This window comes from Eleginops maclovinus, chromosome 2, assembly GCF_036324505.1.
Source record: "Eleginops maclovinus isolate JMC-PN-2008 ecotype Puerto Natales chromosome 2, JC_Emac_rtc_rv5, whole genome shotgun sequence".
In the NCBI taxonomy this organism is placed as follows: Eukaryota; Metazoa; Chordata; class Actinopteri; order Perciformes; family Eleginopidae; genus Eleginops; species Eleginops maclovinus.
The window spans coordinates 26,241,280-26,268,079 of record NC_086350.1 but is presented as its reverse complement, the minus strand read 5'-3'; the positions used below and the strand labels follow the sequence as shown (position 1 = coordinate 26,268,079).

The following is a 26,800-nucleotide window of genomic DNA, read 5'->3' as shown; positions in this document are numbered from 1 at the left end:
TATTACCACACAGGTATCTGAGAAATCTCAGCAGATACTTAGTAGCTGAACTGAAATCCTAAATGAGAGACGTATCATTAGATGTCATTATATATGCTGTATTAGGCTATATGCTGTGTGTCATTGTTAAACTTTTTTGGTTGTAATATGTTGTATGTATTGTGACTAAAAGAAGGTCAGAAAAACACTGCTCCCAGCATCCACCATTGTTTTTACCTGAAGTCCATCAGTCCAATCGCTCCGTCTCGGCTCGGTCAAATGAGGAGAGAATAACTCTGGATCCGGCTTTTAGCACATTTACAACTTTTGGGACTTAATGATTTTAATAAAGGCCATACAAGTGCAATGAACTAGTTTTAGTTTCGATTTAACCTGTCTCTTTCCAAATATAAGTCAATGGGAAAAAACCTTTTTGGGCCCAAATGCATCACGAACCGACACAGAAGTTGTAGTACCATCGTTTGGCCACTACAAACATTTCTCCAACATTCAATTTACTTCCTGAGGGCTTGCTCTAGACTTCCCTTAGAACCAGGATAACGTGCATGCTGGAGTATAGGGATAAAGTCATGCAGGAAAGAGATGAGGGACTCACCACTCCCTCCTCCGCCGGAGCGTTGTCACCCACAACCAGCATCGCAGGACACCTACAGAAATATGAGTTACTCTCACTTTCGATTCTCTTCTGCCTGACTTATTCCAGTATTGCTGTGATCCTGCTCTTTATTATTTTGATTAATCAATTACTTTCCCTCTTTAAAGAGTCCTATAAACAGGGAAAAGTGCACAAACAACTGAAACATTGACATTCAGTCCAAAAAAGACAGATTATATTCAGGATTATGATAAGGTGCAAATTTCACAGTTGGTGTTTCCTTCTTATAAATTAATTAAGTGACTATCACAATTGTTCACCTTTTAACTGTGCAAGTGCATAGAGAATATTTGTAAATATGTTAACCGTAATTAGATCCAATTCAACTGGATTGAGAACATGGTTGTATCATGAAACTCACTTCAGAGTCTTGGCATTGAGCACCGCCCCGCTGCGATTCATCTCCAGGTCCCTCCGACTGAAAGAGACATCATGGAGGTTACAGGAGTGTAAAGTGCTTTTGTGTGTGTGTGTGTGTGTGTGTGTGTGTGTGTGTGTGTGTGTGTGTGTGTGTGTGTGTGTGTGTGTGTGTGTGTGTATGTGTGTGTGCATGTGTGTGTGCGTGTGTGTGTGTGTTTCTCTTCACCTGTTGTACATGTTCCAGAAGAGCTGCAGGTTGAACTGGTTGACGGTGTTGTTGATCTGCTGCCGGTAGCTTTGCACCAGCTCGGTGTTGTTCATCAGCTCCTCCTGCACACAGACACACAAACTGGCTCAACATCTGCCTGAAACAGATAGTATTCTTTGTTTCGAGAGTTAGAAATGCCTTTTTCCTTGCCTCGTTTTTCATATTTTAAAGTAGTACTAGCAAATACCTTTATGATAAAGCTTATAGCTAGGGCCAGCTCAGGCTTGCCTTCAAACAGCCCCTAGTTACGCTGCTATAGGCTGAGATTGTCATGCGACTTTCACCTTTCATCCCTCTTATTTTATTTCTCTTCATCTCTTGCTACTCATTTCCCATGAGTGTATGTTGCTAACTCAGCATGCGGCAATAATCACGTGGCAAGTTGCATTAACGTCTAAAAGTGCCCATTGACGCTCATTTTATATTTCTTTGCTACACCTGGCAGATTGTTTACATCCATCTTGATCCAATTTTTTTTGGTATGCATTCACGATATCATTTTGGTCATTATGATATAATAGTAATATCCCAATTTTGGGTAAGCGCAATTAAAAACATGTGTCTATCTTTGTTGCCAGACCCTGATCTTACCTGGCTGAAGAGGTGAGGCAGCACAGTATCTGGCAGAGCGCTGGTCAGACCTGTCAGCTGGGGGGTGGATAGGAGATTTTTAATAAATGAAAAGCATCCCAATTCCTAAAGTGTACATGTACCCACTCAAATGACTAGTACACAGTAAGAGACAGGCACCTTGGTGGCAGCCCAGTCAATCCAGCCTTTGCCATTGGGGTCGATGTTGAGCAGGACCAAACCCTCCACCATGTCAGGGAAAATCAGCTGTGGGCAAAAGACATAAACACATCTGTAAAACTAGACCTGGACTCACAAACTCTGAGTGAATCCAGCACTAAACTCGTTCTGAACAGTACTGTACAGTTTAGGTGAATCAGGATGTGACTTACTGCAAACTTGGCCAGAATGTAGGCTCCAGCTCCAACTCCAATCCCAACAATGCTCTTAAATCTGAAAAGAAAATCCATTAGAGGCAATAGTTTAATGATGAATAAGTGTTAATAGTGTATAGGTGTGGAAGCTACATGGATACTATTATTCTGACAGTGTTTGACAGTCTGCTGTGCCTATATTATGTTACATCATATGATTGTGTATTGCACAGATACGAATCAGTGCAGAGCCAAGTGTTGCTCTGTGGCTTAACTGAATGTCGCTGCCCAAATTTCATCCTGTTGGCGCTCGATGTTATCCAACACAGAAACTGCTCAGGAATCAAAGAGGCTGGATAGTAGATCAACAATGTGTTAAATCCTTCAGAAAATAATAACAGTGTTGATTGGTTTTGTTTCTATGTGTACTTTGGTCTAATTCCTTTAGTTCCTCATTAACTGGACGAAAATGGAATGTTCATGATCGTTCTGCCTGTACTAAAAATATCTAAAAGCGTTGGAGTAAAGACAAAAGTTGAAGAGATAATTCTGCAGTTTTTGCAACAACTCAATAATGCCTCGTCTTCACCAGCTTCTACAGTTTGAAGAGGACATGATGTCCCTACAGGCTCTCATAAAACATTGGCTTGGTTTGCTGTCTGAATAAATGTGGAACATGTTTGATCTGAAAGCACCAACCCAAAGTGCTGCACCACGGTGGGCAGCATCCCGGCCAACTGGTCCATAGTGGGGTACTGGTAGCTGTGGGGAGAAAGGACACACACTTCATCATCATCGCTTTGCATGCTGTTTGTGTGTGATCCTCTGTCGTTACTTATAATGAAGCTGCATGTAAAAACACTGAGTTTGAGCTAATCCTCGTCACAAAGTCAATGTTTCAGGGAAAATTACATCTGGGGTAAACACAAGCTGTAGAGATTTGATCGTGTTATTGCCACAAAATAAATACCACACTGGTGAATGTCTGAAGCTTTGGTGTGTCATAAAAACCACGGTTGCTAACAAGTGGCTAAATGAGACTGTACTAAATGTGATAACACAAACATTAGCCGCAATTACCTTAGCAGTGGTGATGCGCAGCCATGCAGCCTTGATATTTTGTTTATAGTCTAACGTTAGCTTCTTAATTCTAGCGAAGGAATTTAAGCTGTAACATTTATACAAGTGTTAATATGTGGAGATTATCCTGCAGAGCAAAAAGTGTAAGTATCATAAACATGTTAAAAAAGAAAACAAATATTTGCATAATTATTGCATTCATTAGGGTGTGTGTGTGTGTGTGTGTGTGTGTGTGTGTGTGTGTGTGTGTGTGTGTGTGTGTGTGTGTGTATGTGTGTATGTGTGTGTGTGTGTGTGTGTGTGTTTGTACCCGGGTGGCAACTGTGACGCTCCAATCTGCTGTCCCGGTGCGTCCACGTGGCAGACCACAAAGTGTTTGGTGATCTCCTGCATGTCCTCATTGTTGAAGAAGGAGTTGAAGCACAGCTTGTCTGTGGGAGGGCGAGGGAGGAGAGGAAGTTAGTGGGGGTAGCATGGACTCAAGACATATAACGGAAGATTCAGTCATAATTGTTCTTTTATGAAACTGTTGTTGGTAAAATACCTGCCTTTTGTGGAACTGCTTACTACAGGGCTCTAAAATGTCTTTTTTAAAATGTGTTTAATGAAGAATGTAACTATTTAATATAGTCAAGCTCTGTGCTCAATGACGTTCAGGACCTTTGTTGTTGTACCACATCTTTATGTCTGCAAATTAATTACTTCCATTTTGGACAGGTCTGTCTTTCTAGAGGGAAATATACTGGTTAATCAAAAAAGTATTTATCTAACTAACTCTCATTTAATGTCTGTTGTTCAGGTAAAGGAGGAGGTTCCGGTCGTTTTGCCCATAGCTTAGCTAAAAGACTGCACGGAGGGGGAACTGCTGACCTCAGTCAAATGTGCGTTTAATTCACATTCCATCTACACATTTCTTTTTCATTTAAATGTGGTATCTAGCAACAAATACTGTACATGAGAAAAAGACTCAAAGGGTTAGCATTGTGATAGGGTTCTGACCCAGGTCAAATCAGTAAAGCTCAGATGCTTTACTGATACGGCAACTTTTTGTAATTTGATTGGAACCTACAATTCAAACCGGGATATTAACCGGCTAACGTTAGCATGTGAACCAATAACAAACAGAGATGATAGTACAAACTCACAGAGCAGCACCACTTGTTTCACAGTGGTTTGGTCATAAAATGGTTTATGTTGAGTTACAGTTAAGTCATTATGTATGTTTCTTCATTATCATCCATCATATTTCTAAATGAAGGGGGAACTAAGAGGGACTGTAATTACACCTAAAACATTAAAGCTGCAGCGATGAACAGGTCCCGTCCACGGCAGTGCTGGCAGATGGATGTGCATTGCTGTGACCATTGAAAGCACATTTTGAACATCTTGCATCACTTCCTGTGTCGCTCATGTGTAGACAACACTTTGTGATTTTTATGAAAATTGGATATTGTTTTTCACATTGGACTGACTTCCTGTTGCCAATAGGGGGTGTTATGACTAAATATTGACCAGTAAAAGCCTTCAGGTTGGGACTCTCATCAAGTATGAAGTTTTTAGCATTTGTGAAAATGTACTCTCAAGTTACAAACAACTTCCTGTTTCATGGTAGGCCGTTAAGCCATTTGGGGATGACCAAGCGCAACACCCATGTTTTCAGAAAATGTTCACCATGCAACTTTAGCCCCCTTAAAAAGCTTTTGTTTTCTGCACACAAATAACAATGATGAAACCAATACATTCTTTCTGACTTTGACCTTAATCTCTTATCATGTTGGTCTAAAAAAGAAAATGGAAACAAAAATATTTCGAGAGTTACTACTGAGGATTCCCCTTAGACTGAAGACCTCTATTTTCTGTGCAGGAACAATGCTCTCAGAAATGTATGGATGTCAGCTCCGTTTATGCCTAACTGGCTCTGGATTTGGCCTACTTTAGCTCATGCGTGTCAGACCGACAGAAACCTTGCAGCAACATTGTTTCCTCCTCAGGCTCTAACTGCTAATTAAATAAATCAATAACCATGACAGCTTGGTCAGAGAGGAGGAGTAAAGGAGGTGGAGAAGGTGAGTGTTCTGCCTCCACTTTGTGAGCATGTTATCTACTCATAAACAGCCATGTGATGACAGCGGTGAGTTATGCACTTTACTTGAATATTTCCATTTTATGTTACTTTGTACTTACTTATACTCCACTACAATTATTTAATACATTTGCTGATATAGACGAATGATAAACAATATGATCATCACTCAAATAAGACTTTAGTTCCAACTGGATCAAATTAAAATTCTGCATTAAATTGGTGAATTCAAACTAGCTGCACCTTTACCAGCTCTGAGAACACTTTAATGATCAATCATTATAAAACATATCAGAGATATTATTCTGAAATGGACCAATCAAACAATGACTACTTTTACTGTCTCTACTTTAAGTACATTTAGATGAGAATACTTTCTACTTTCACTGGAGGAACATTTAGAATGCAGGACTTTTACTGTGACAGAGTATTCCTACACTCTGGTACTTCTACTTTACTCAAGTACAAGATCTGAGTACTTCTACTTTTACTCAAGTACAAGATCTGAGTACTTCTACTTTTACTCAAGAACAAGATCTGAGTACTTCTACTTTTACTCAAGAACAAGATCTGAGTACTTCTCCCAGTTCTCCTTTTCTCTCTATCATCCGTTCTTCTCCTTGACCTCTTTTCTTGATATCATGCCGCAGGTCTTTATTTCTGTAGCTCTTTTAATCTCTTTCTCTTCTTTCTTTATCTTCCCTCTTCCTTTCGTTACTTGTGTGTTTTAATCTGGCAGGAAGCTGTGCCATCTGTTGAGTAGGAGTCATTTTAAAAGGAATTATCTTTTTACCAATTGTTCTTAATGTTATATTTTCGGTGCACCCACATACAAAAACACATGATATGCTGATATGGTATGATGAAGTTATGTACTACTAATCTCTACAGCAATTCAAGTATCTATATTTGGTCCACAAGCACAAACTTAAAATGATCAGAGATGTATAAAAACAGGATAAATATCATAACCTTGATAATATAATACTGTGAAAAGATCCATTCTGCATAACGAACACATTAGCCTTTAATAGTACATTCAGCTGATCCTGAATTGGGTATTATGTGCACAGATTTCACATTCACAAATATTATGTTCAACTGAATATTATTGCTTTCCATTTACCTAATAGAGTTATGTACATCTGTTGACATAATACATTTAATTAAAGTCAACCTTTCAGTTGTTGTAGTGTCATGAGTACTTTTACGTTTTTATGATCATATTATTTGTACTTTTACTTAAACAAAGGGTCTGAGTACTTCTTCCAACACTCAGTGCACCTCCTCCCCCCTGCTCTCCTGCTTCCTCCAGTATGAGTGGTCACCATGGTCGAGTGATCTCCCGTCTGGCAGTGAATACTAACAGCCTTGGTCCCGCTGCAGCAGCAGAACAAACAGGGTTTTCTGGACTATTGTATTCATAGGTTTGATATATTTGAATGTCTCACTGCCAAATAGCTTGTGAAGTGTCTCCTTTTCTATAACCCACAATAAACAGCTTCTGTGCACAATTGTAATGTATATATAATCCAATGCCAATATGTGTCTGTAGTATATTTCTATACATTTTTTAGTGAGATTGTATATTGTAGAGTATTCAATTTTTTCAATACTTTTGTTTTATAGTGTATTATTTAGATGATATACTGTATCTCCTTTCTATTGTGTATTCGGATATAATTACTGCTCATGTTAATTTTTATTTGTATCATATTTGTATCTTATTGTATATTTTAAATATATATATCACATTTAATGCCTGACACTGCTGATGTGACAAAATGATTTCCCAATTTGGGATAAAGAAACTATATATCTATACTGAAAAAAACTGAAATGTTGACATTCATTTATGTATTATGTCAACAGATAAAACATAAGTGTTTTAGGTTAGCTGAACACAATAATATTAAGTTGAACCTAATATTTTTTATTTAAACTTCATATTATTGCTTCCCCCCTGTTCACCTCCACCCTGCCTGCGTCCCTCCGCAGCATTGGACCAATAGATCGAACAATTAGCCTTTTAAGATCAGGCTAATAGAACATGCTGTAACGTGGAATAACGTGAACATCACGAGACTCAGCTTGTAGACTTCCACATAGCTTGAGATTCATTTTATTGACCATATCCTGTTTCTATGATGAAAAAACATACTAATATCAATACGATATCAATATCAATAATTTTATGTAAGCTATTTAAATACTTCCACTAGGCTAAATGTTTTTCATAATCTCCAGATAGTTTGCTGAAACTTGATTCCAATTATCACAACTGATAAGTGCAGAAACACCTAACCTCACACACACACACACACACACACACACACACACACACACACACACACACACACACACACACACACACACACACACACACACACACACACACACACACACACACATTCACACACTGCGTGGATACTCACGGTTCAGCCCCACATCGTGGTAGGTGAGGATGGCAGGCTTGTTTCCTTTGGGTGCGCCGCGGATCACCACGTGCAGCATCCCATATGGAGTCTCAACATCATGTTCCTGTGAAACACACACAGACACACACACCGTCACTCACCTGGTGTTCAAACACTGTTAGCTGTAAGTGAGAACATTTGCACCTGAATCCTGATCCACCATCTCTGGTCTTTCACATCGTGACGCATGATTCATCAGTCTGGGCATTGTAAGAAAGTAATTACAAAGCCAATTAGTAAATTATTTGCCGTGGATTGACTAGCAATAGCTATACTTAATAGTTGACAAGACTGTAAACTATAAAGGTGCATTGCAAATAATAACGCAATTATTAAATAAAGCAGGTGTGGTGCCAAAAACGGAACACTATAATTTAAATGAAAAATAACATGAACGCCCTGACCGTTTGAAGGAATTGAAAATACTGGAATCCAAATAAACATTTAAGATAAAATGTGTGAGGAAACATCAAAAACTGAACATGCACTAACAACAAGCTTTATGGGAGATTCATTTTAATGAAGGTTAATCTTCTTATATAAAACTATAATTATTCTTCTGCTGGGGCGCTGTATAGCTCGGCTGGTTTTCTATCCAAAAATAAGTATGAATTATGGATATGAATTTGACTCAGCTGTTTGATCGTCCCTGAGGATATAATTTCTCATTAGGGATTTTGCCTTTTATAGTAAAACAATGATAACAACCTCCTGGGTGAAGCTGCAACAGCAACATGATGAAAAACCTATTCCAAGTGTTTCATTTTCTCCAGATTGTTTTATTTAGTTTTTAATTATTTTGCCAAAAATAAGGGATTGCTTGCACAGGCTTTAAATATTTGGCTCGTTGTGTGTCCAAACCTCTCTTGTTATGACCCACATTTTGTCAGCACGAGATGGTCAGAGCCAGAAAACTCAAAATGGAGGTACCAGACATGTGTTAAAATGAGCTGCGCAACGTAGGCACACACACGCACACACTCACACACTCACACACACACACACACACAATGTTGTGTTGGTGTTGTTATGCCTGGTTTAGATTGTAAAATGATACCATCAATTCTCCAATTAACCAGGTAAACAGAGATCAGATAGATCAATGCTGTCCCCCTCAGCACATTCCCACACCTTTAACCCTGCAGACACAACAACCGTCGACTGATAATCCTCAGCCAACCCGCAGCTGTCAATCTGCAGACAGCTATTTATAACAAAACATAGTCACAAATGAAACGACTCCCAGTGATTCACAGTACACAAACAAAGAAAAAAGCTGCATAATCCCCCTGAGCACCATAAAGTCACGCAGCCGGCAGTTATGAGTTAATCCTGACAGATTATCTCTCCATTTCAGATTAAACATCAGAATTATCTGCAAGTGGCTTTTAATTTGAGGCAGTTACTGCATCAGGGGCTTTGTTCAATGAAACATTCCAGCGATGCATGTTGACCTTCAGACGTCCAGGAGCAAAACACAGACAAGAATATACGATATCTCTCAGGGGATAGGATCTCAGCGTTGTGTTTTTGATGCTCCGCAGCAACATGATATATTTATTTATTTAATGGTGACCTTCATGCAAAAAAGCCCCTTCTTTTCCATCATTCCTCACACACACACACACACACACACACACACACACACACAGACACACACAGACACACACACACACACACACACACACACACACACACACAGACACACACACACACACACACACACACACACACACACACACACACACACACACACACACACACACACACACACACACACACACATGTTGATGTGTTTCACCATTGCTCAGCATGTGTCTGCGAGCTTATGTGTGTCAGTGGGCCAGACTCACAGAATGACCTATCATTGGACGCTGACGGTGCAGTTTCTTCTTCCCATAGCAGAATATTGAGATAGATCATTTTCTATTTATGATTTAAACACAATTTATGTTTTGTTATTTTTTCTTTTTTGCCAAGAAAAGTAACATTTAAAGGCAAATGCATTAAATGAAATGCATGCAAAATGTATTCTGACATTGTGACTCACACACACACTAAATGAACGAATCACACACACACTCCGCCCTTACACTCACCCCGTCCCAGCATTCAGGCATGGCTCCACAGGGAGAGTGCTCTCTGCTGACGAAGAAAAAGAAGAAGAAGAAGAAGAAGAAGAAGAGGAGGGAGCAGGGAGCAGACGAGCAGCCAGGCCTCTCCTGTTTTAAAGGACTAGGTCCTGGGAAGGACTCGCTGTAGGGTGGAGGATGGAGATGTGGATGTGGTGCTGCAGAGTCTTTGTCTGCTCCACACAGCTCCCACCCAGACTCTTAAGCTGCGAGCTGCCCCCCCCCCACCTCCCCCTTCTCCTCTCAGTATAGACACAGGGGAAGGGTGCGGGGCAGGCTGGAGAAGATTGGCTCAGAGTGCTGCCTCCCTTGCACACGATTGGTCAGCTGCCCTGTCAATCAGAAGCCACTCTCTCACTCTCATCAGCACCACTGCTCTATTTCAGATTTTTTTCTGCTTCACTGCCTGTTTTTTCAGTGCTTTGTTTCAGCCTTTTGGCAAAAACTGCTCCTGAGTTATTCAGAATTGAGGTCAAATCTTTTTTGTAAACATTGTTCTGAGAACTCAATGTTAGACTGCAAGTTGGCCTGGATACAGAATGAGATGCAGCAATGAACACTGAGAACCACCTCGCCTTGCTGCTACACATAAAATCTGTTGAGCTGAGTCACACTGTATTTATATTATGAATGTGTGTATGTATGTATGTATGTGTGTATATTAAGCATCTCAACAGAAGTTACACTAGCTAATGCACCCGTAAGTCATTGTGAAATCCTGTTGCAAAATCCATTCATTTCAATGGAATATCATGGATTTGTAAATCTGTGGCGTAGTAAATCAACACACATCCTCGTCGAGCCATTTTCAACTTTTTCTCTGTGAAAAATACCAAACTGTGGGACAGTGCTGACTTGTGAGTGAACAGAATAGAGGACTTTAGTAACATAGCTCTCTACAATCCACTTTATTTAACCTTTAATACAGTTGCATTGGGGGTGAATCTATTCCTAGTATGTTATTTTTGAATGTATTTCTGATTTTGGCACCTTTTTGTTACCTTGTCTCTGCAACATTTACAGTATGCTCTCTTTGCTATAGCTTTCCTTTCCATAATCAATTTGACTTACCTGGTTTAATAAAGGTAAAAGACATTTGACAAAATAGCAGAGAATCCTGATAAAATATAAGAAGGGAATAAAGAGCTATTTTAGCTGAAACGAGCTAGCATGTTCCTTTATTTGCATGCTAGCCTGTTAACATTTAGCTTGCTACCGTTGTTTGTGAACCAGCCCTGCAGGTTTCACTTTGTCACAAAGCATCAGAGCATTTTAGTTCAAAACATATTTTGTGAAGATTCTTTAAAAAAGGGGGTAATACTGGGTAGATTTAGCTTACAATCTGCTGATTTACAGACTTACCCAATGGAAGTCAACGGGAAAGAGTCTTTTAGGGCCCAATGATGACACAGACAGATATGGAAACTAAAATAATTGAATTTAATGTCAGACACACTTCCTGGGGGCTTGCAAAGAACATAACCAGGGTTGGATAGAAGGGGGATTCAAATCTGTGAATTAAAATTGTTCAAATGTGAGCTCAGTGAATAGAAACCAACATTTTGGTATCAGCTGATATATTGATGTGCACACAACAGATGTACTACTATTATTATTAAAGTTTTGCCTTAAAGAACAATAATTAACAGAAATGTGCACGGAGCTGCAAGAACAGGAAAATAAAAATTTGAATTTGTCCTCAAAGCCAAACCGTGGCATTTGGCTCTCACTGGGTAGAAGGTTTTATGTGCCTCAAGGGGCGGTAACCCTCGAACCTGCTGGTGGAGACCGGTGGTCAGGGAAGCCGTCCGACTGAAGAAGGAGGCCTTCCGGGATATGTTATCCCTGGGTACTCCTGACGCAGTTGCAAGGTATCGACGAGCCCGAAGGGCAGCAGCCTCAGCCGTGACCGAGGCAAAGCAGCGGGTGTGGGAGAAGTTCGGAGAAGCCATGGAGAAGGACTTTTGGTCGGCACCAAAGTTGTTCTGGAAAACCGTCCGACACCTCAGGAGGGGGAAGCAGGGAACCATCCAAGCTGTGTACAGTAAGGATGGGACGCTGTTGACCTCAACTGATAGTGTGTTAGGGCGGTGGAAGGAACACTTTGAGGAACTCCTGAATCCGACAACTCCGCCCTCTATGTTAGAGGCGGAGCTGGAGTATGAAGGGGGATCAACTCCAATTTCACGGGGGGAAGTCACTGAGGTAGTTAAACAGCTCCACAGTGGCAAAGCCCTGGGGATGGATGAGATCCGCCCAGAAATGCTGAAGGCTCTGGGTGTTGAGGGACTGTCATGGTTGACACGTCTCATCAACATTGCGTGGAAGTCGGAAACAGTACCGAAGGAGTGGCAGACCGGGGTGGTGGTTCCTCTTTTTAAAAAGGGGGATCAGAGGGTGTGTGCCAATTACAGAGGCATCACATTACTCAGCCTCCCCGGGAAAGCTTACTCTAAGGTGCTGGAAAGGAGGGTCCGGCCGATTGTCAAACCTCAGATTGAAGAGGAACAATGTGGTTTCCGTCCTGGTCGTGGAACGACGGACCAGCTTTTCACTCTCGCACGGATCCTGGAGGGGGCCTGGGAGTACGCTCATCCGGTCTACATGTGCTTTGTGGATTTGGAGAAGGCGTATGACCGGGTTCCCAGGGAGATACTGTGGGAGGTGCTGCGGGAGTATGGGGTGAGGGGGTCTCTACTCAGGGCCATCCAATCTCTGTACTCCCAAAGCGAGAGCTGTGTCCGGGTCCTCGGTAGCACGTCGGACCGATTTCCGGTGAGGGTTGGCCTCCGCCAGGGCTGCGCTTTGTCACCAATCCTGTTTGTGATATTCATGGACAGGATTTTGAGGCGTAGTCGTGGGGGAGGGGATCTGCAGTTCGGTGGGCTAAGGATTGCACCGCTACTTTTTGCAGATGATGTGGTCCTAATGGCTTCATTGGTCTGTGACCTTCAGCACTCACTGGATCGGTTCGCGGCCGAGTGTGAAGCGGCTGGGATGAGGATCAGCACCTCCAAATCTGAGGCCATGGTTCTCAGCAGGAAACCGATGGACTGTCCCCTCCAGGTAGGGAATGAAGCCTTACCCCAAGAGAAGGAGTTCAAGTATCTCGGTGTCTTGTTCTCCAGTGAGGGAACAATGGAGCGTGTGATGGGCCGGAGAATCGGAGCAGCGGGAGCGGTACTGCAGTCGTTTTAACGCACTGTTGTGATGAAAAGAGAGCTGAGCCAGAAGGCAAAGCTCTCTGTCTACCGGGCCATCTTCGTTCCTACCCTCACCTATGGTCATGAAGGATGGGTCATGACCGAAGGAACGAGATCGCGGATACAAGCGGCCGAAATAGGATTTCTCCGCAGGGTGGCTGGCATCTCCCTTAGGGATAAGGTGAGAAGTTCAGTCATCCGGGAGGGACTCGGAGTAGAACCGCTGCTCCTTCGCGTTGAAAGGAGCCAGTTGAGGTGGTTCGGGCACCTAGTGAGGATGCCACCTGGGCGCCTCCCTAGGGAGGTGTTCCAGGCACGTCCAGCTGGGAAGAGACCGAGGGGTAGACCTAGGACCAGGTGGAGGGATTATATCTCTTCGCTGGCCTGGGAGCACCTTGGAATCCCCCAGTCAGAGCTGGTTGATGTGGCAAGGGAAAGAGAAGTTTGGGGCTCTCTGCTGGAGCTGTTACCTCCGCGACCCTGACGGAAAAGCGGGAGAAGATGGATGGATGGATGGGTTTGGCTAGGTGCGTTTTTTGCTTCCAAATTTTTCAAATTTTGAACTACTGTGGCTGTGGCTCAGGGGACGAACGGGCGTCTACCTATCGGAGGGTCAGTGATTTGATCCCCAGTCCCTGTAGTCAAGTTTCCTTTGGCGAGATACCTGACCCCACATTTCTTCTGTAGGAAAGCTTATGATATTGAAGTGTGTGAATGAAACTGCATTTCTCCTAGGGGGGTCAGTAAAGATTCATATTAATCTTATTTTAATCTTAATGTAAGTGACTTCACATAGACTAATGACATGTAATCAGTAATGTACTTAATTATCAGTTTGATTTACTTTTACTTGACTTAAGTATTTACATTTTTAGGCATTATATACTTTTACTCACTTCATCTCAGAGTGAAATATTATGCTTTTGACTCCACGTCATTTATTTGACATTTTTACTTTTCACATAAGTAACATTTCGTGTAGTTTATACACTTCTAATCTACTCTTTAGAACACAAAGTATTCAATATTTGCTTCTCATTATCATTTAGATGATAATACTGTATTTTTAGACTTTTACTTCAGTAAAGGATCTGAGTACTTCTTCCATCACTGAATATAATGTGATGTAAACTGTGATTTTCCAGCTATAGTCTAGTGCTAACCCTTGACTAAACTTTTGTTTCTGTTGTGACGTTCGATGAGAGCTCTGCTGCAGCAACACACAGCCTCTCCTTTGGAAAACATTATAATATTGACATTTTCAGAAGGCTACGAAGCGTACGTGCATATTTACAGGACTGTGATGGTTCCATGCTGACTGCAGCGTACACACACACACACACACACACACACACACACACACACACACACACACACACACACACACACACACACACACACACACACACACACACACACACACACACACACACACACACACACAGAGTCTCTCTCTCTTTGGGGTCATCCAGCTCGGCCCATTGTCCTGCCTCTTCAGCCCCACCTCTCGCCCTTCCTCTCCCTCTTGCTTCTCTTCCTCTACCCCTTCTTTCCTGTTGGGAGAACACTCGGTGCTGACTCAACTTGTAAACTCTTGCTTCTCCTCTCTTCCTCTCTCTGTCTCTCTCTCAATTTGTCCCCCTCTCCTCACAGAGATTAACTCTCTCTGCTGACTTGGCATTACTCTGTCTACTTCAAAGCGATTGTATTAGATCGTAATGTAAATGTTATACGATGTGCTTGGATTCTTAAGAAGGTTAATGTTATTAATACTGCATAAAAATAATATATTAGACTGTACAATAATAGTTTGACATTGCTGAATGGATTATTGGATTTCTTGCGGTGTTGACATCATCATCATCATCATCATCATCATCATCATCTTCGTGACATTAGTGTATTCGGCAGGGGAAATACTTAGAATATACTCAATTAAAACATGCAATCAAGACGAAAACTATCTTATCCAACTCTATCACAGAATCCAACAAATGTCTACCACAAATAAAACCTCTAATCTTTTACTTTCCACTGATATCCCCATCAACCCATTCCATCGTATCAGTTCCAATAAAAACATCCGCACCAACATTACCTTTTGACTCAAATATGCAAAAATACTTAAAATCTAACACACTGTATGCACTTACTGCAACATTACAGTACATTTCTGGAAACAAAAAATAAAACGTTCTTCAGATTAAAACATTTCCAAAACAAATCACCGTGAAAAAACTGCAACGTTGCCTTTAATTCAATGTAGTATGGCAACAGCTTTCACATAACTCTATTAGGTTAGTGGAAAGCAATAATATTAAGTTCAAATTACAAATACTAAGTTAAACTTGATATTATTGCTTTCAACAAACCTGATAGAGTCATTGGAAATGTGTTGACTTATACTTTTATTAAAGTCAACGATTCCGTTTTTCAACCCCACTGCAGGATGCCCTCACTATTAAAAAGACAACTTTTCTGCTTCTTGGAAAACATGTTTTAACAGAACAGGTAGCACTGGAAGAAAACTCAACCCAGCAAAAACTAAAAAAGTTGAACAATTAGTGAAAAGAAATTGAAATTTCTGAGAGTTAATGCCACAATAAACTCAAACATTCAGAGACACCAGTTCTGAAAACGAGGCAGACTTCCCTGACATCATCCCCACTGTTGAGAAGATTATGAGTAGATAATTATCAGGAGAAATGGTTTCTAGTTTTCTACAGTCTTTCTATTTAATATTTTACTATTGTTAACATACAATATACCCACATTCCAATCTGTTTGAAATGTCTGTCCTATAGTACAATAATAATAATTGAAAAGACGAAGCAATGTTAATCAAAATAGCCTCACTGTGCCTAAGTCTGTGGTTGCGAGGTACTGCATTCATCTTTCAACCAGAAGGTTGTGGGTTCGATCCCAGCCTGAGCAGTCAACATGTCAATGTATCCTTGGGCTACCGATGGCATGGCCAATGGTGTATGAATATGTGTGAAAGGTAGTTCCCTAGAGCAAAAGTGTACTGCTCTGTGTGAATGGGGTGAATGACATGTAGTATGTAAAGTGCTTTGAGGGGTCGAAAAGACTGGATAAAGCCCTGTACAAGTCCATTTACCATACCATTACCACAGCACACCAAATGAAAACATTCCATTTTGTAGAAAAGGTTTGGCTAAAACGTAACATCTAACATCTGTGAAAATAGTCACATTCCTCTTGGCAGATTTTTGTCTTTTGTCAGGATCAAGTATGTGTTATAATACAAATTGTTGCCATAAGAGACTGAAATACACAGCAACCACATGATTTAAATTGGACTAATATAAAAAGGAAAAAAGTATGTTCATCTTGATTGATTCAGTCATTTTTATGGCGCCTGTGAGCCGTACAGTTAATACACTCTGTGTTTTTGGTCCGATTTGACTTGAAGATACAATCCTTTACTTCCGAAGCTAAGTCCCCACACACTGAGCTATTTCCCCCCCAAGTCATTATGTAATTAAGTCATTTACACAGGGGAGAGAAAAGGTAAGATCAAATGAATAAACAGAATCATTTTTTCCCTCACTTGTCCCTTAGGGCCTCCGTAGTATTTGCAAAGATAAAAACTTGTGGCTTTACTGTGATTGATGTGTTTTAACAACTTCGTTTCATGCATGCACACATGTTGGCAGTGAGCCTGCACTGTGGAAGTCTCAGGTATGCGAGTGTGTTTGTCTCACAATAAAAATACTAACCAGTATGTGCTTCCATTTGTGAAGAGCACATTAACCACCTTTGAAACCTTCCATAATTATTTTTGTACACGCATGGGCTGTAAAATGAACCATTTCATTAAAATGCTTGAACTGTTTTATAATTGCACACCCAAAGTTGCAAGTGTGCACAAAGCCAACATTTTTAATAAAACACAGTTTAGCCTAACACAACACACTGAATGTCTTTAGAAAATGAAATATTAACGTGTATAAATGAGACGAGGCATAATCCTATGTCTCACATGCAGCCAACAAGCAGAAACAACACTTCTCTTCGATAGCAGAACTATTTTTAGAGACATCAAGACTTAGATTTCAGTGTGAACGAGAGGTGTTTCATGACGTCTGATCGCTAACTCAGCACGTCTGACTGAAATAAACCAATGGAGCTGATACATGTGTGAATCTCAACTTCATTAAAGAAGAAAAAGAAAACAGAGGACTTTTTAAAGTGAGACATGATTGATATAAATTGATATTAAACTGACTTTTAGGCAGAGATGGCAAAAGTACACACATCTTTTACTCAAGTAAATGTACAGATACTCGTATTGACTAAACGCCGTTATTCTATTAAAAGTAAAGAAGTATTGGCTTCGAAATGTACTCAAGTAAAAAGTACCGATAACTACCAACTGTTTATAGAGTACCTGGTGAAGTACCACTTTATATTAATAGAATATCAAAGATCTTCCATTTCATATTTTAATAATGTCATTGTTAGCTAATGAATCAACGGTGAACAACCACCATTTAGAACACAAGCAAAGAAAACCAGTGTGGGGATAAAAGCCAAAAGTTCCTGGGTTTTGGGTTGACACAATTCGCATTTCATTCACCATGAATGGTTTTGTGCTCCGATAATAGCGAACATCTCCTTCATTTATGGATATGGGTGAGGGAGATGAATATCTCCGCTGCTCTCTGTATTTTCACTAAGTCCATCCCCCTTCTCTGCCGCTTCTACCCTTACGTCCGCCGTTATTCTGCTTGCTGCAGTTCTGGTACTGGTTGCTTCTGGTTCAGATGATGGTGGGAATAGACTTGAGCCGAGTTCTCATTGGTCCCTCTTCTTTAGAGAAGACCAGGAAATGATGGACACCTCCACCAAACACAGATTAAAACTAAAGTAACCAGCCTGTTTTGAAAATGTAAGTAGAAAGTACAGGTATTTGTGTTCAAAATGTAAGAAACAAAAAGTAGTGGAGTAAATTACTGATACCAGAAAAATGTAGAGTATTTGTAGCAGTATTTGTACTCCACTACTTCCCACCTCTGCTTTTAAGGGAGCTGAAAGCCATCATCATCTCTCTGCAGTGGACGCCCTGGGTCTTTAAACCATGTCTGCTCGAAATCTTTATTAACAAGGGAATGAAAGCTGTTTTCAGGGAGGATCGAAATCATGGCAGCAACCTTCTCATTTAGCTGGAGTAAGATTGGCCTTCAGTGCAGTGTGTGCTTTTTGATGAGGCCTTCTGTCACATTAGCCGGTGCAGATGTGCTCCCCATACTTAAGCGGTTAAGCAGTGAAATGGCAGAGGGCATACTAGATCATTTATATCTGTAGGCTTTGGCTTATGGTTGCTTGAGGCGGGAACCCGCACAGCCAGAACATAAATTCTAATTGCAGTGGGTTGGAACTGAAACATGGAAATTGCCCACAGCCCACAGTCAATAATTGGCTGCTTTCGTCACCCTTGTTAGTGAGTGTTTTTCAGTTTGAGGTTGATAGACTCATAGCAGTTATTGAATCAATCAACAATTTATAAAACTCTTATTCAGAGTTACCTGATACCTGATCCTCCTTACCTGATCCAACCGATTCTAGACAAAGACCTCAACTACCCAGTGCCATCCTGCTGCCCTAATGCCTCAACAGTCCACGCCACTTTCTTTCTTTGCGCCATATGACAGCTCAGCGCAAGATCAAGCAGGAAACTGGGTATTCAATCACTCCGCAGCTGCATTAAGCAGCTCATCATGGGTGTCCTCTTTAAACCAATTACATTTCCCCACAATCGCCAGCAGCCAGGAGACCACACCTCATCACATCTCCTCTTCATCCCATCTCCTCATTAAATCCAGATTTCCAACATCACCACCAGTGTGTAGACCCCTGGGTTTTTCCTATTATACTCACTGACAGATTTGTAAGGGCTCCTTCGACAAAACAGTAATGGGGTTTTTCCATGCGATTTTGAATTACTGCAGAAAGAAATATCTTTGGCTAACACATGTTCATGATACTTACACGTTTGGTTCAGCCAGATAATCTCCACATAACACATTATGATTGTTAAAATGTGTAAAGAGCAAAAAGCTAAGTCCAGGTTTCAAACAAACCAAATCAGTCACATGACTTCTCCTCGACGTCGCTAAGCTAAAGGGCGCTAATGTTGGTGTGATGACAATTGGCAGTGCCAATTAGCCAATGTTTTTGTGACACATTCAGCGGCTGGGAAATTACTGATGTATTGTATCTTGTGGAACAGAAAGTGTACTACATCTCTAAAGCTTCTGTAAACCACAGACCTTATTTCAGTTATCCAACCAAAACACTTAAGACTCATTTCCTGCACAACTCTTTTCTTTAGCATTAGCCTCTTTTCTTTTGTGAAGCCACAATTGAGGCACTCTAGAAATTAAATCGTATAGTAGTTATTATGCTGTTGTAATATAGAGCCTTGTGTAATTTAAGATAGATATATTCCACATTCCTCTTTTAATGTTTACCCGAGTACAAAGAGAAGTGAGGATGATAGACGTCAAAAACACATACTAGCTGACATACACTGATTAGAAAATGAAAGAACAAAGAGAGTGTCAGGCTAACAGCACACACACATCAGCTCATACCTTCCAATCCCCCGGTGGCATCAGCTGTTCACAGCTCTCCTGCAGAGGCAGAGACAGAAGACAGAGAGAGATACTGTTAATAAGAAGGAGATAATTAGTCTGAACTCTCACACACATATTCCTCACGCTGCACTGGTGGGGCTGGAGGCTGCTACAGAGACCCACAGTAGGTCCAAACCACAGAAAAACAGTTTCCCAGAAGCACCTCAGCAGTACAGTGCTACACGTTCAACTGTCTCTGACACAATTGTAAATAGTAAATAACATTTGGCATTATTGGCTTCCTTTCAGGCACAAAAAGCCACTTTAACAGCAAAATTGTACTTGAATTCCTACTGTTTTCAAAAATGAATGGTGGAGTGATGCACCAGAAGTCTTGCCTAACTTAAAGATTAATGAGTCAAGCTGTAATTACTCACTATTATATATATTAAAAGAAAACTAATTAAGGACACAATATGATGTAGTTTCACTTCATTATGTAAAAATAATCATTTAGTATTAAGCTGCTGAATGTTGTCATGAACAGCATGGACACGTTGCAACGCATTTCCTCACATTGTGTTACAAATGATAAGATTTTGCAGCGGTTATTACATAATGCAAGGAACGCTGTTTTTTAAATATTCATTTTATAGCTTTATAATATTAAATCATAATCTTATAATACATGTTTAAGAACATGCATGACACTGTGTCAAGGTCCTCTATTTATATCCTGAATGAATTGTTTCTTTTAAACTGTTTTAATATATATCAGTTTGACTCATTATTTAATGGATTAAAAAATAATAATAATATAATGTTAACATTGCATTTTATCCCAAATGTGGGAATATGTGTGACCACATAATTCAGGATGTGGTTAATAACGTCTTTCAATAACACATCAACAGTTAGTAACACGTTTGTGTTTGTCTTTAAGTCTGATGACATCATTCTGACATCCGCAGGGTTATGTTGCCTGAATTTGAAATGCTGCCTCCAGAATCAGAAGACATGACTAATATATTTTCAAAGGCGTTCTAGTACTTTTCCTGGCTCGCAAACTGATATTGAAGAATGCCCCTTAAAAGCATCATTTGGACACACTGATGTGTCTTTGGATATTGCCAAATGTATTTATTATTACAGTGTATCTCATTGTAAGAGGCAGTAAAGATCATCTGCTGTAGTGTAGTAGACTGCATCAGCAGTAAACAGTGAGGGAAGATACAGGATGAGACAACAGAAACCTGATTCCTCCACAGCAAGCAGCTCAACATTCATCTCCTTTAAACACAGATGCGCCGAGCCATCTGCGTATAAAATACGTTCGTCCTCCAACACAGAGGCAAGCGAAGTCAGAATCACTGCGAGGCATTCTAACTCCTCCACTGCTAAAATATATTTTAAATAATTTAGAAACACCAATTGATGACAAGCTGGCGTCGGAAGAAGTGACAGCTGTGCCAGCACCAGGCTTTCCAGTGTTTGACATTCATATCAGGCAAAATATTTTTGAGATACAAATGTTGAAGCACATATGTTTGATCTCGCAGTGCTCTGCTTTAAGGAATCTGGTCTTGACATTCATTTGTGAAGACATAAAACAGGTTCATACTGAGGTGCTGAAAAATGACACACTTAACTAATTTGTGTTATGTTTTCTTGTCATTTTTAACACAACAGTGAAGATTTTACTGATCCTAACCTGTGTTATTTCAGCATGTCATTTACAGTAAGAGAAAATCCTGCTCTGCTTCAATTAAAGTTTAGAGCAGAGCAGGAACATAATCTGGTGAGAAAATACAGGACATGCACATGAATGCTGACTGACAGATGCAACGGCTACAACAGGCCAGAACTCTTTCACTTGGAAAAACGCGCTGCAGCTTTGGAAACAAATCAATATAAAAACAAAAATGTTTCAAACAAAGCAAATGAAGAAACTTCTTCACCGACTTGACAGCACAGGCAGCTTTTAGAAAACATTCACCAACATGCGTTTCCTAAAAGCTCTGCATAAACGAAACGCTGCAAGAAGCTCCAAACACAACGACAACACGGGACTCTAAAAAGTGACGCAGCTGTTTGTTGATGTTTGGAGATGATAAAGTTGGCCAACTCTCAGTTACTGGAAACTTACGTAAAATGTTTTATGGGTTTATTTGAACAATGTGATCACCTGATTCCCTCGGATGTTATTGCAGATCTGCTGTGCGCTAACTAGCGAACATAGCTAACCTAGTCATTTCAAATATACTGACAAACACTTACAGTAATGAAACAGAATAACTCTGACAACAGAGACAGTTGTCCAGCTTTATAATCCTGAACGTTACAAAGTGCTACAGTCCCAGCTATGTGCGTCTTTTTTAATGTCCCCTGGTTTCTGCAACTTGAGCTTCTTCCAGTGTTTTATCTATGCATCGCTTTTAGTTAACGCTGCGCAGGTTTCGTCAAGTTGGGTAACGTTTTCTAAATGCTGCATGTTTATGTGTTTTTATATTTGCATCGTTTCTGCAGCTGCAACGTATTTCTCCTATTGGAATTGTTTTGGGCCTTTGTAGCGCGTTGGCACCTGTCGGCCACCGCAGGGTTAGTCACCATCACAACTGTCAGTGATGGGTTTCACACTGCATTGTTAAACATGCGAACATAGAGGATGTTATCATTTGTGTTACATCTGAAAGAAAATATGACAGAATTAAAGATGGACGCATACAAAAGGAAAAGTGATGGGTTAATATCAGGGAGTAAAACAAGTCACATTTGAAGTTGTTAGCAGTGATGAGTGCAAAAAGAAAGGACAGGAGTCACACAGTCAGATCAGGGACACACCTAAAGAGAGAGAAAGGTGAAACCTGAAGCTGCCCTTCATGAACAAGATGACAATGTCCAATTATATTGAATGAGCTTCTCAGATATGCTACTGTATCAACACTGCAGCAACAAAGGGTAGCTTCAGGCTCCGTGGATCTCATGCAAATGTGTTTTTAGAGGGAAGATATTAGTGAGGACGGTTCAGTGGTCGGACCAGCAGGTGGCACTCTTCTCTTTTTTATAACCCCACGTTTGAGGATGTGCAGCCGCTGTGCAGGGAATGTGTGGCTTGTTTGTTTTTGGAAAGATGTCTCCTAATTTGTCATAGTTACTGAGAGAGAGATTCTCCATGGATATGTGAGAGTGTGTGTCCTCAGGTGTTTTGTGTAACGCTGTGCAGAGATAGATCTTGTGTGGGACCAAGCTTCACTGCGGCTGCTATGTGTTGCGTCTATCTCTGATCGCACAGTGACTGCAGGCTGGGTTTGTGAATGCAGATTTTGCCCTAGATTCTGGGCTTTACAAGAGGATTTCTCAGTTGAAAAACAGAATTACTGCAGAGCTAAATTCAGCAGGTCTACGAGGATAGGACTTCATTATTTGTTTTCATCCTAATGCCATAGCGCTTTCAGAAACTGAGAGAATCCATAGGCTACATGTAAATCCACCATTGTCTGTTATATTTCTGATGGAGGACTGATAATCCTACTATTGGGTTAGGATGAGGCTTCTGTTGTTAGATAATGTTAAACAATCAATGTGTTCAACAGTTAAACATCAAATGGTGTCAGGGTTAGGAACCAACATTATGAATTGGTGACTATGATGTAGAAAGAAAAACACACCATAACTAAATGAATTTACTGAAGTATTGTACTTTAAAACTCTTTGGAAATTATGTACTTCATTTAAGAATTGACATTCAAAGTCAATGTGTCTTTACTCTGTCTTCTGTATCTCAACTATAATAATACATTTCTACTGGGACTTCACTGTAACTTTATTGATAATATCTGTCTTGTCTCTCTTTTTTCAGTTTTTTTTTTCAATTTGATCTTTCTACAATGTATTGCCATTTTAAACTTTAGTCAACGATTATTCATTTTGTCTGACTACTACTTCATGAACTCTAAGTGCAACATTTATTCTTTACTTAAACCCAACTGCTTTTCAGAGGGAAATATTGGTCTATATGTTTTTATTTATTATTACACTACATGTATTTGTCAAGTAAAATCACTATCCACAACTAAACTGTTCAACAAAATACATGGTCTTCTTAAAAGGTGTATAATAAACGAGTTGACAACAGTTTATAAAGTAGTTGAAGTTAGCGTTGACCAGCCACATTATACATTGCTGTCACTGTAAGTAATAATAATGAATTAAAAGTATTTTATTCTACTGTAAAACTATTTTATGTACCTTTATGTACCTGTGTGCTATTAATAATGCTTTTCATTGCATGACTTTTTATAATGTATTTATTTTATAATCTATTGCTACCTAAAATATTACTTTACCACAAGTCACATCCTATTACAATAGTTTATCTTTTTAACAGTGTAAGTGATTTAGTGAGCATCAACCATGTTAAGGTAGAAGCAACTAAATAGAAAAATAATGTTCTGTGTTCATACAGGAGAGGATCAGAAAATAAGAAACAGCACTTAATTTTATTCACTAAAAATAAGTTTCTTATGATTATTCCTTCATGGTTTAGTTCTTTAATATGAACTATTGAAATATGAACTGCCCAGCTTTACTCTTCTGTGTTGTGTATGTCTGTGTGTTGTCTCAGTGTGTGTGTGTGTGTGTGTGTGTGTGTGTATGTGTGTGTGTTTCTGCTGCTTCTGGAAGTTCTGGTAGTTACCGGGATGACCCCGCTGGCCCGACTGCGGGTCTGGCGGAGCCAGTGGCGTGCGATCACATGCCAGCGGTGAGCTGAGCGGCTGGGGGGAGGGGGGTTGTTAGGAGCAGCGGCAGGGCACGGTAACCCCCCCGATGCCTCCCCTCCTTTATCCTGCTGTGTTGTAAACAACAAAGACAAGGTGGTTATTGGGTAACAGCCGGGGAATAGAGCAGCAACATTTAGCAAAGTAAAAACTTGATGCGCTTCATTTCAGAAGCCTGGGAGAGTCCAGTGTGTAGGATTCAGGGGGTTCTATTAACAGACATGGAATAGAATATCATGATATGTTTTCATTAGTTTATATTCACCTAAGGAATTGTTGTGTTTGATTGGAATAAGCCCTTCATTTTGAACAGCCATGATTCTACAATGGACAAACCAGAAAGGGTGTCTTGTGTTTAACGTGACCTCTAGTCCACTGTAGAATCTCTACACACTAAGAAAGGGAGGGGTATTTAGTTGGTTGCATTCTGTTGCCTCACCACTTGATGCCATTAAATCTCTACAGAAGATCACTCTGGCCTCATTTTGCTTCATTTCTGTTTTGGCCTCACCAAAAATGTCAAGCTGCAGCCCACTGATACGATTAGAGGAACATGGTTTCACAGAGAGCTGCTGAATTAAACTGTGCCCTACAACATCAGGAATACACTGATTTCCAAGATTCCAAGCTCCAGATTTGCCCAAACCCTAAAACAGAGATTTTTTACCCAAAGTTTTCTCTATTAAGTTATATTTCCTAACTTCTAAGCACCCTCCACTAAGCAAGAAATAAAACCCTTGTGGAAGAAGGCCAATTCATTGATTTTTATTTGGTCCAATAGAAACAGATATAATGTCAAAAGTAACCTTGTCGTCCTCAATGGTAGCTACGGACTTAGTTACTTTGAAACATATTTACATTTATTATCTTATCTCCACTGCCTTGTTGAGTGCACTACTACTTTTGGTGTATTAACACAGCCCACTGTCGATCAACAATAAGGTAGATAAAGGAGTTAAAACTGCAAGTGATCCCTTATTGAAGTGGTTTTCAACAGGTCAACAAACTGAGTGGCCTGCTGAGTCACGCTGACATGACAGTCGATCGATAAGGCAGCAGTCGATGGTTTCGATTAATTACAAGCCGCGCGCCGTACTGATCAGATCTAATTACTTCATGCCGGATGATTGATCAATAGAAGAATTAATCCTTCATGTTGATGCACGGCACATTCACACTCCTTTTGAAGCCCTCAGTATGACTCTCTCTCCTGGGTGCAATGTTTCATTTCTGACACACTGGCCGACTGAGTCATGACTAACTACAACAGTTCTTCCAGCAGAAGTAAGAGGCTTATCTGGAGCAGAAGAACATGTTTCCATGCTATTCTGAGTGGAAATTATTTGGCTACCAGTTTGCTTTCCACAATAATACACATCTACAGATTGTTTTGAGCGGATTTAATGGTTTTCAGAGGTAAAAAAGTGGCCTGCTAATTCAACAGGAGATTAATCGCTTAAAGAGGCCGTTTTTGTGTGTGTGTGTGTGTGTGTGTGTGTGTGTGTGTGTGTGTGTGTGTGTGTGTGTGTGTGTGTGTGTGTGTGTGTGTGCGTGCGGGGGGGTCCCTTTCTTCTCATTTGTAATGTGTTATTACATTACATTACATGTGATTTGTTAGACGCTTTTATCCAAAGCCACTTACATACATTCATTACTGTGGACAATCTCCAGAGGAGCAATTTGGTGAAGTGTCTTGCACTCGAACCTAGTCTCCAACTAGTCCCCAGATGAGAAGATCAGCGCACTACCCCACTGTGCCACAGCCTGTATGTTATACAGTATCTCCTTCTGCATGTTCATGGTCTGCAAAGGCACAAATCCCAAAGTTCCCTTCAGAGGGAGGGACGAACCCCCTACATTGGACTCCTTTGTTTTCTGTTTTCCTCAGAACTACTTCCTGAACCATACATTTCATGGTTGGATATTAGCAACACTTAATGATGAAAGACGGGGTAGTTCCACCTTTGGTGGGCAATTAAGAGTTAAAACCTGTAAGTAAACTGTATTCCTTGTTTATTTGTTATGTTTGAAACTAAAAATGTAGCTACTGCTGGAGGTCCAAGTGAGGACCTGTTGTAGAAGTTGAGTTGCAACACAGTGCTGACCTGGCTAAGTCGCTAGCTAGCACTATTATGTTAAAGGTGTTGTGCTTATAGACTGTATGTCCACTAACTTAACAGTATGAGAGCGATAGAGCACTTTTTGAACATCAAAGTATCTA

General features: G+C 40.4%; 1 protein-coding gene across 9 annotated transcripts in view; it reads right to left on the bottom strand.

Moving 5' to 3' along the window:
* Positions 1 to 26,800, bottom strand: part of ndrg4 (NDRG family member 4) — a 58,087-nt gene that overhangs the window by 8,976 nt on the left and 22,311 nt on the right. For 3 of the 9 annotated variants that reach the window (XM_063908386.1, XM_063908362.1, XM_063908378.1), the window contains 11 exons: positions 24,498 to 24,650; positions 19,820 to 19,858; positions 7,826 to 7,931; positions 3,618 to 3,738; positions 2,927 to 2,989; positions 2,246 to 2,306; positions 2,034 to 2,120; positions 1,875 to 1,931; positions 1,242 to 1,345; positions 1,017 to 1,073; positions 596 to 647 (listed from right to left, as the gene is read on the bottom strand). In XM_063908386.1, the coding sequence (XP_063764456.1) occupies positions 596 to 647; positions 1,017 to 1,073; positions 1,242 to 1,345; positions 1,875 to 1,931; positions 2,034 to 2,120; positions 2,246 to 2,306; positions 2,927 to 2,989; positions 3,618 to 3,738; positions 7,826 to 7,931; positions 19,820 to 19,858; positions 24,498 to 24,650 (900 nt within the window). Of the gene's footprint in view, positions 1 to 595; positions 648 to 1,016; positions 1,074 to 1,241; positions 1,346 to 1,874; positions 1,932 to 2,033; positions 2,121 to 2,245; positions 2,307 to 2,926; positions 2,990 to 3,617; positions 3,739 to 7,825; positions 7,932 to 9,966; positions 10,211 to 19,819; positions 19,859 to 24,497; positions 24,651 to 26,800 lie in introns of those variants that run through there. The other 6 variants (XM_063908394.1, XM_063908372.1, XM_063908410.1 and 3 more) reach the window with 3 other exon arrangements.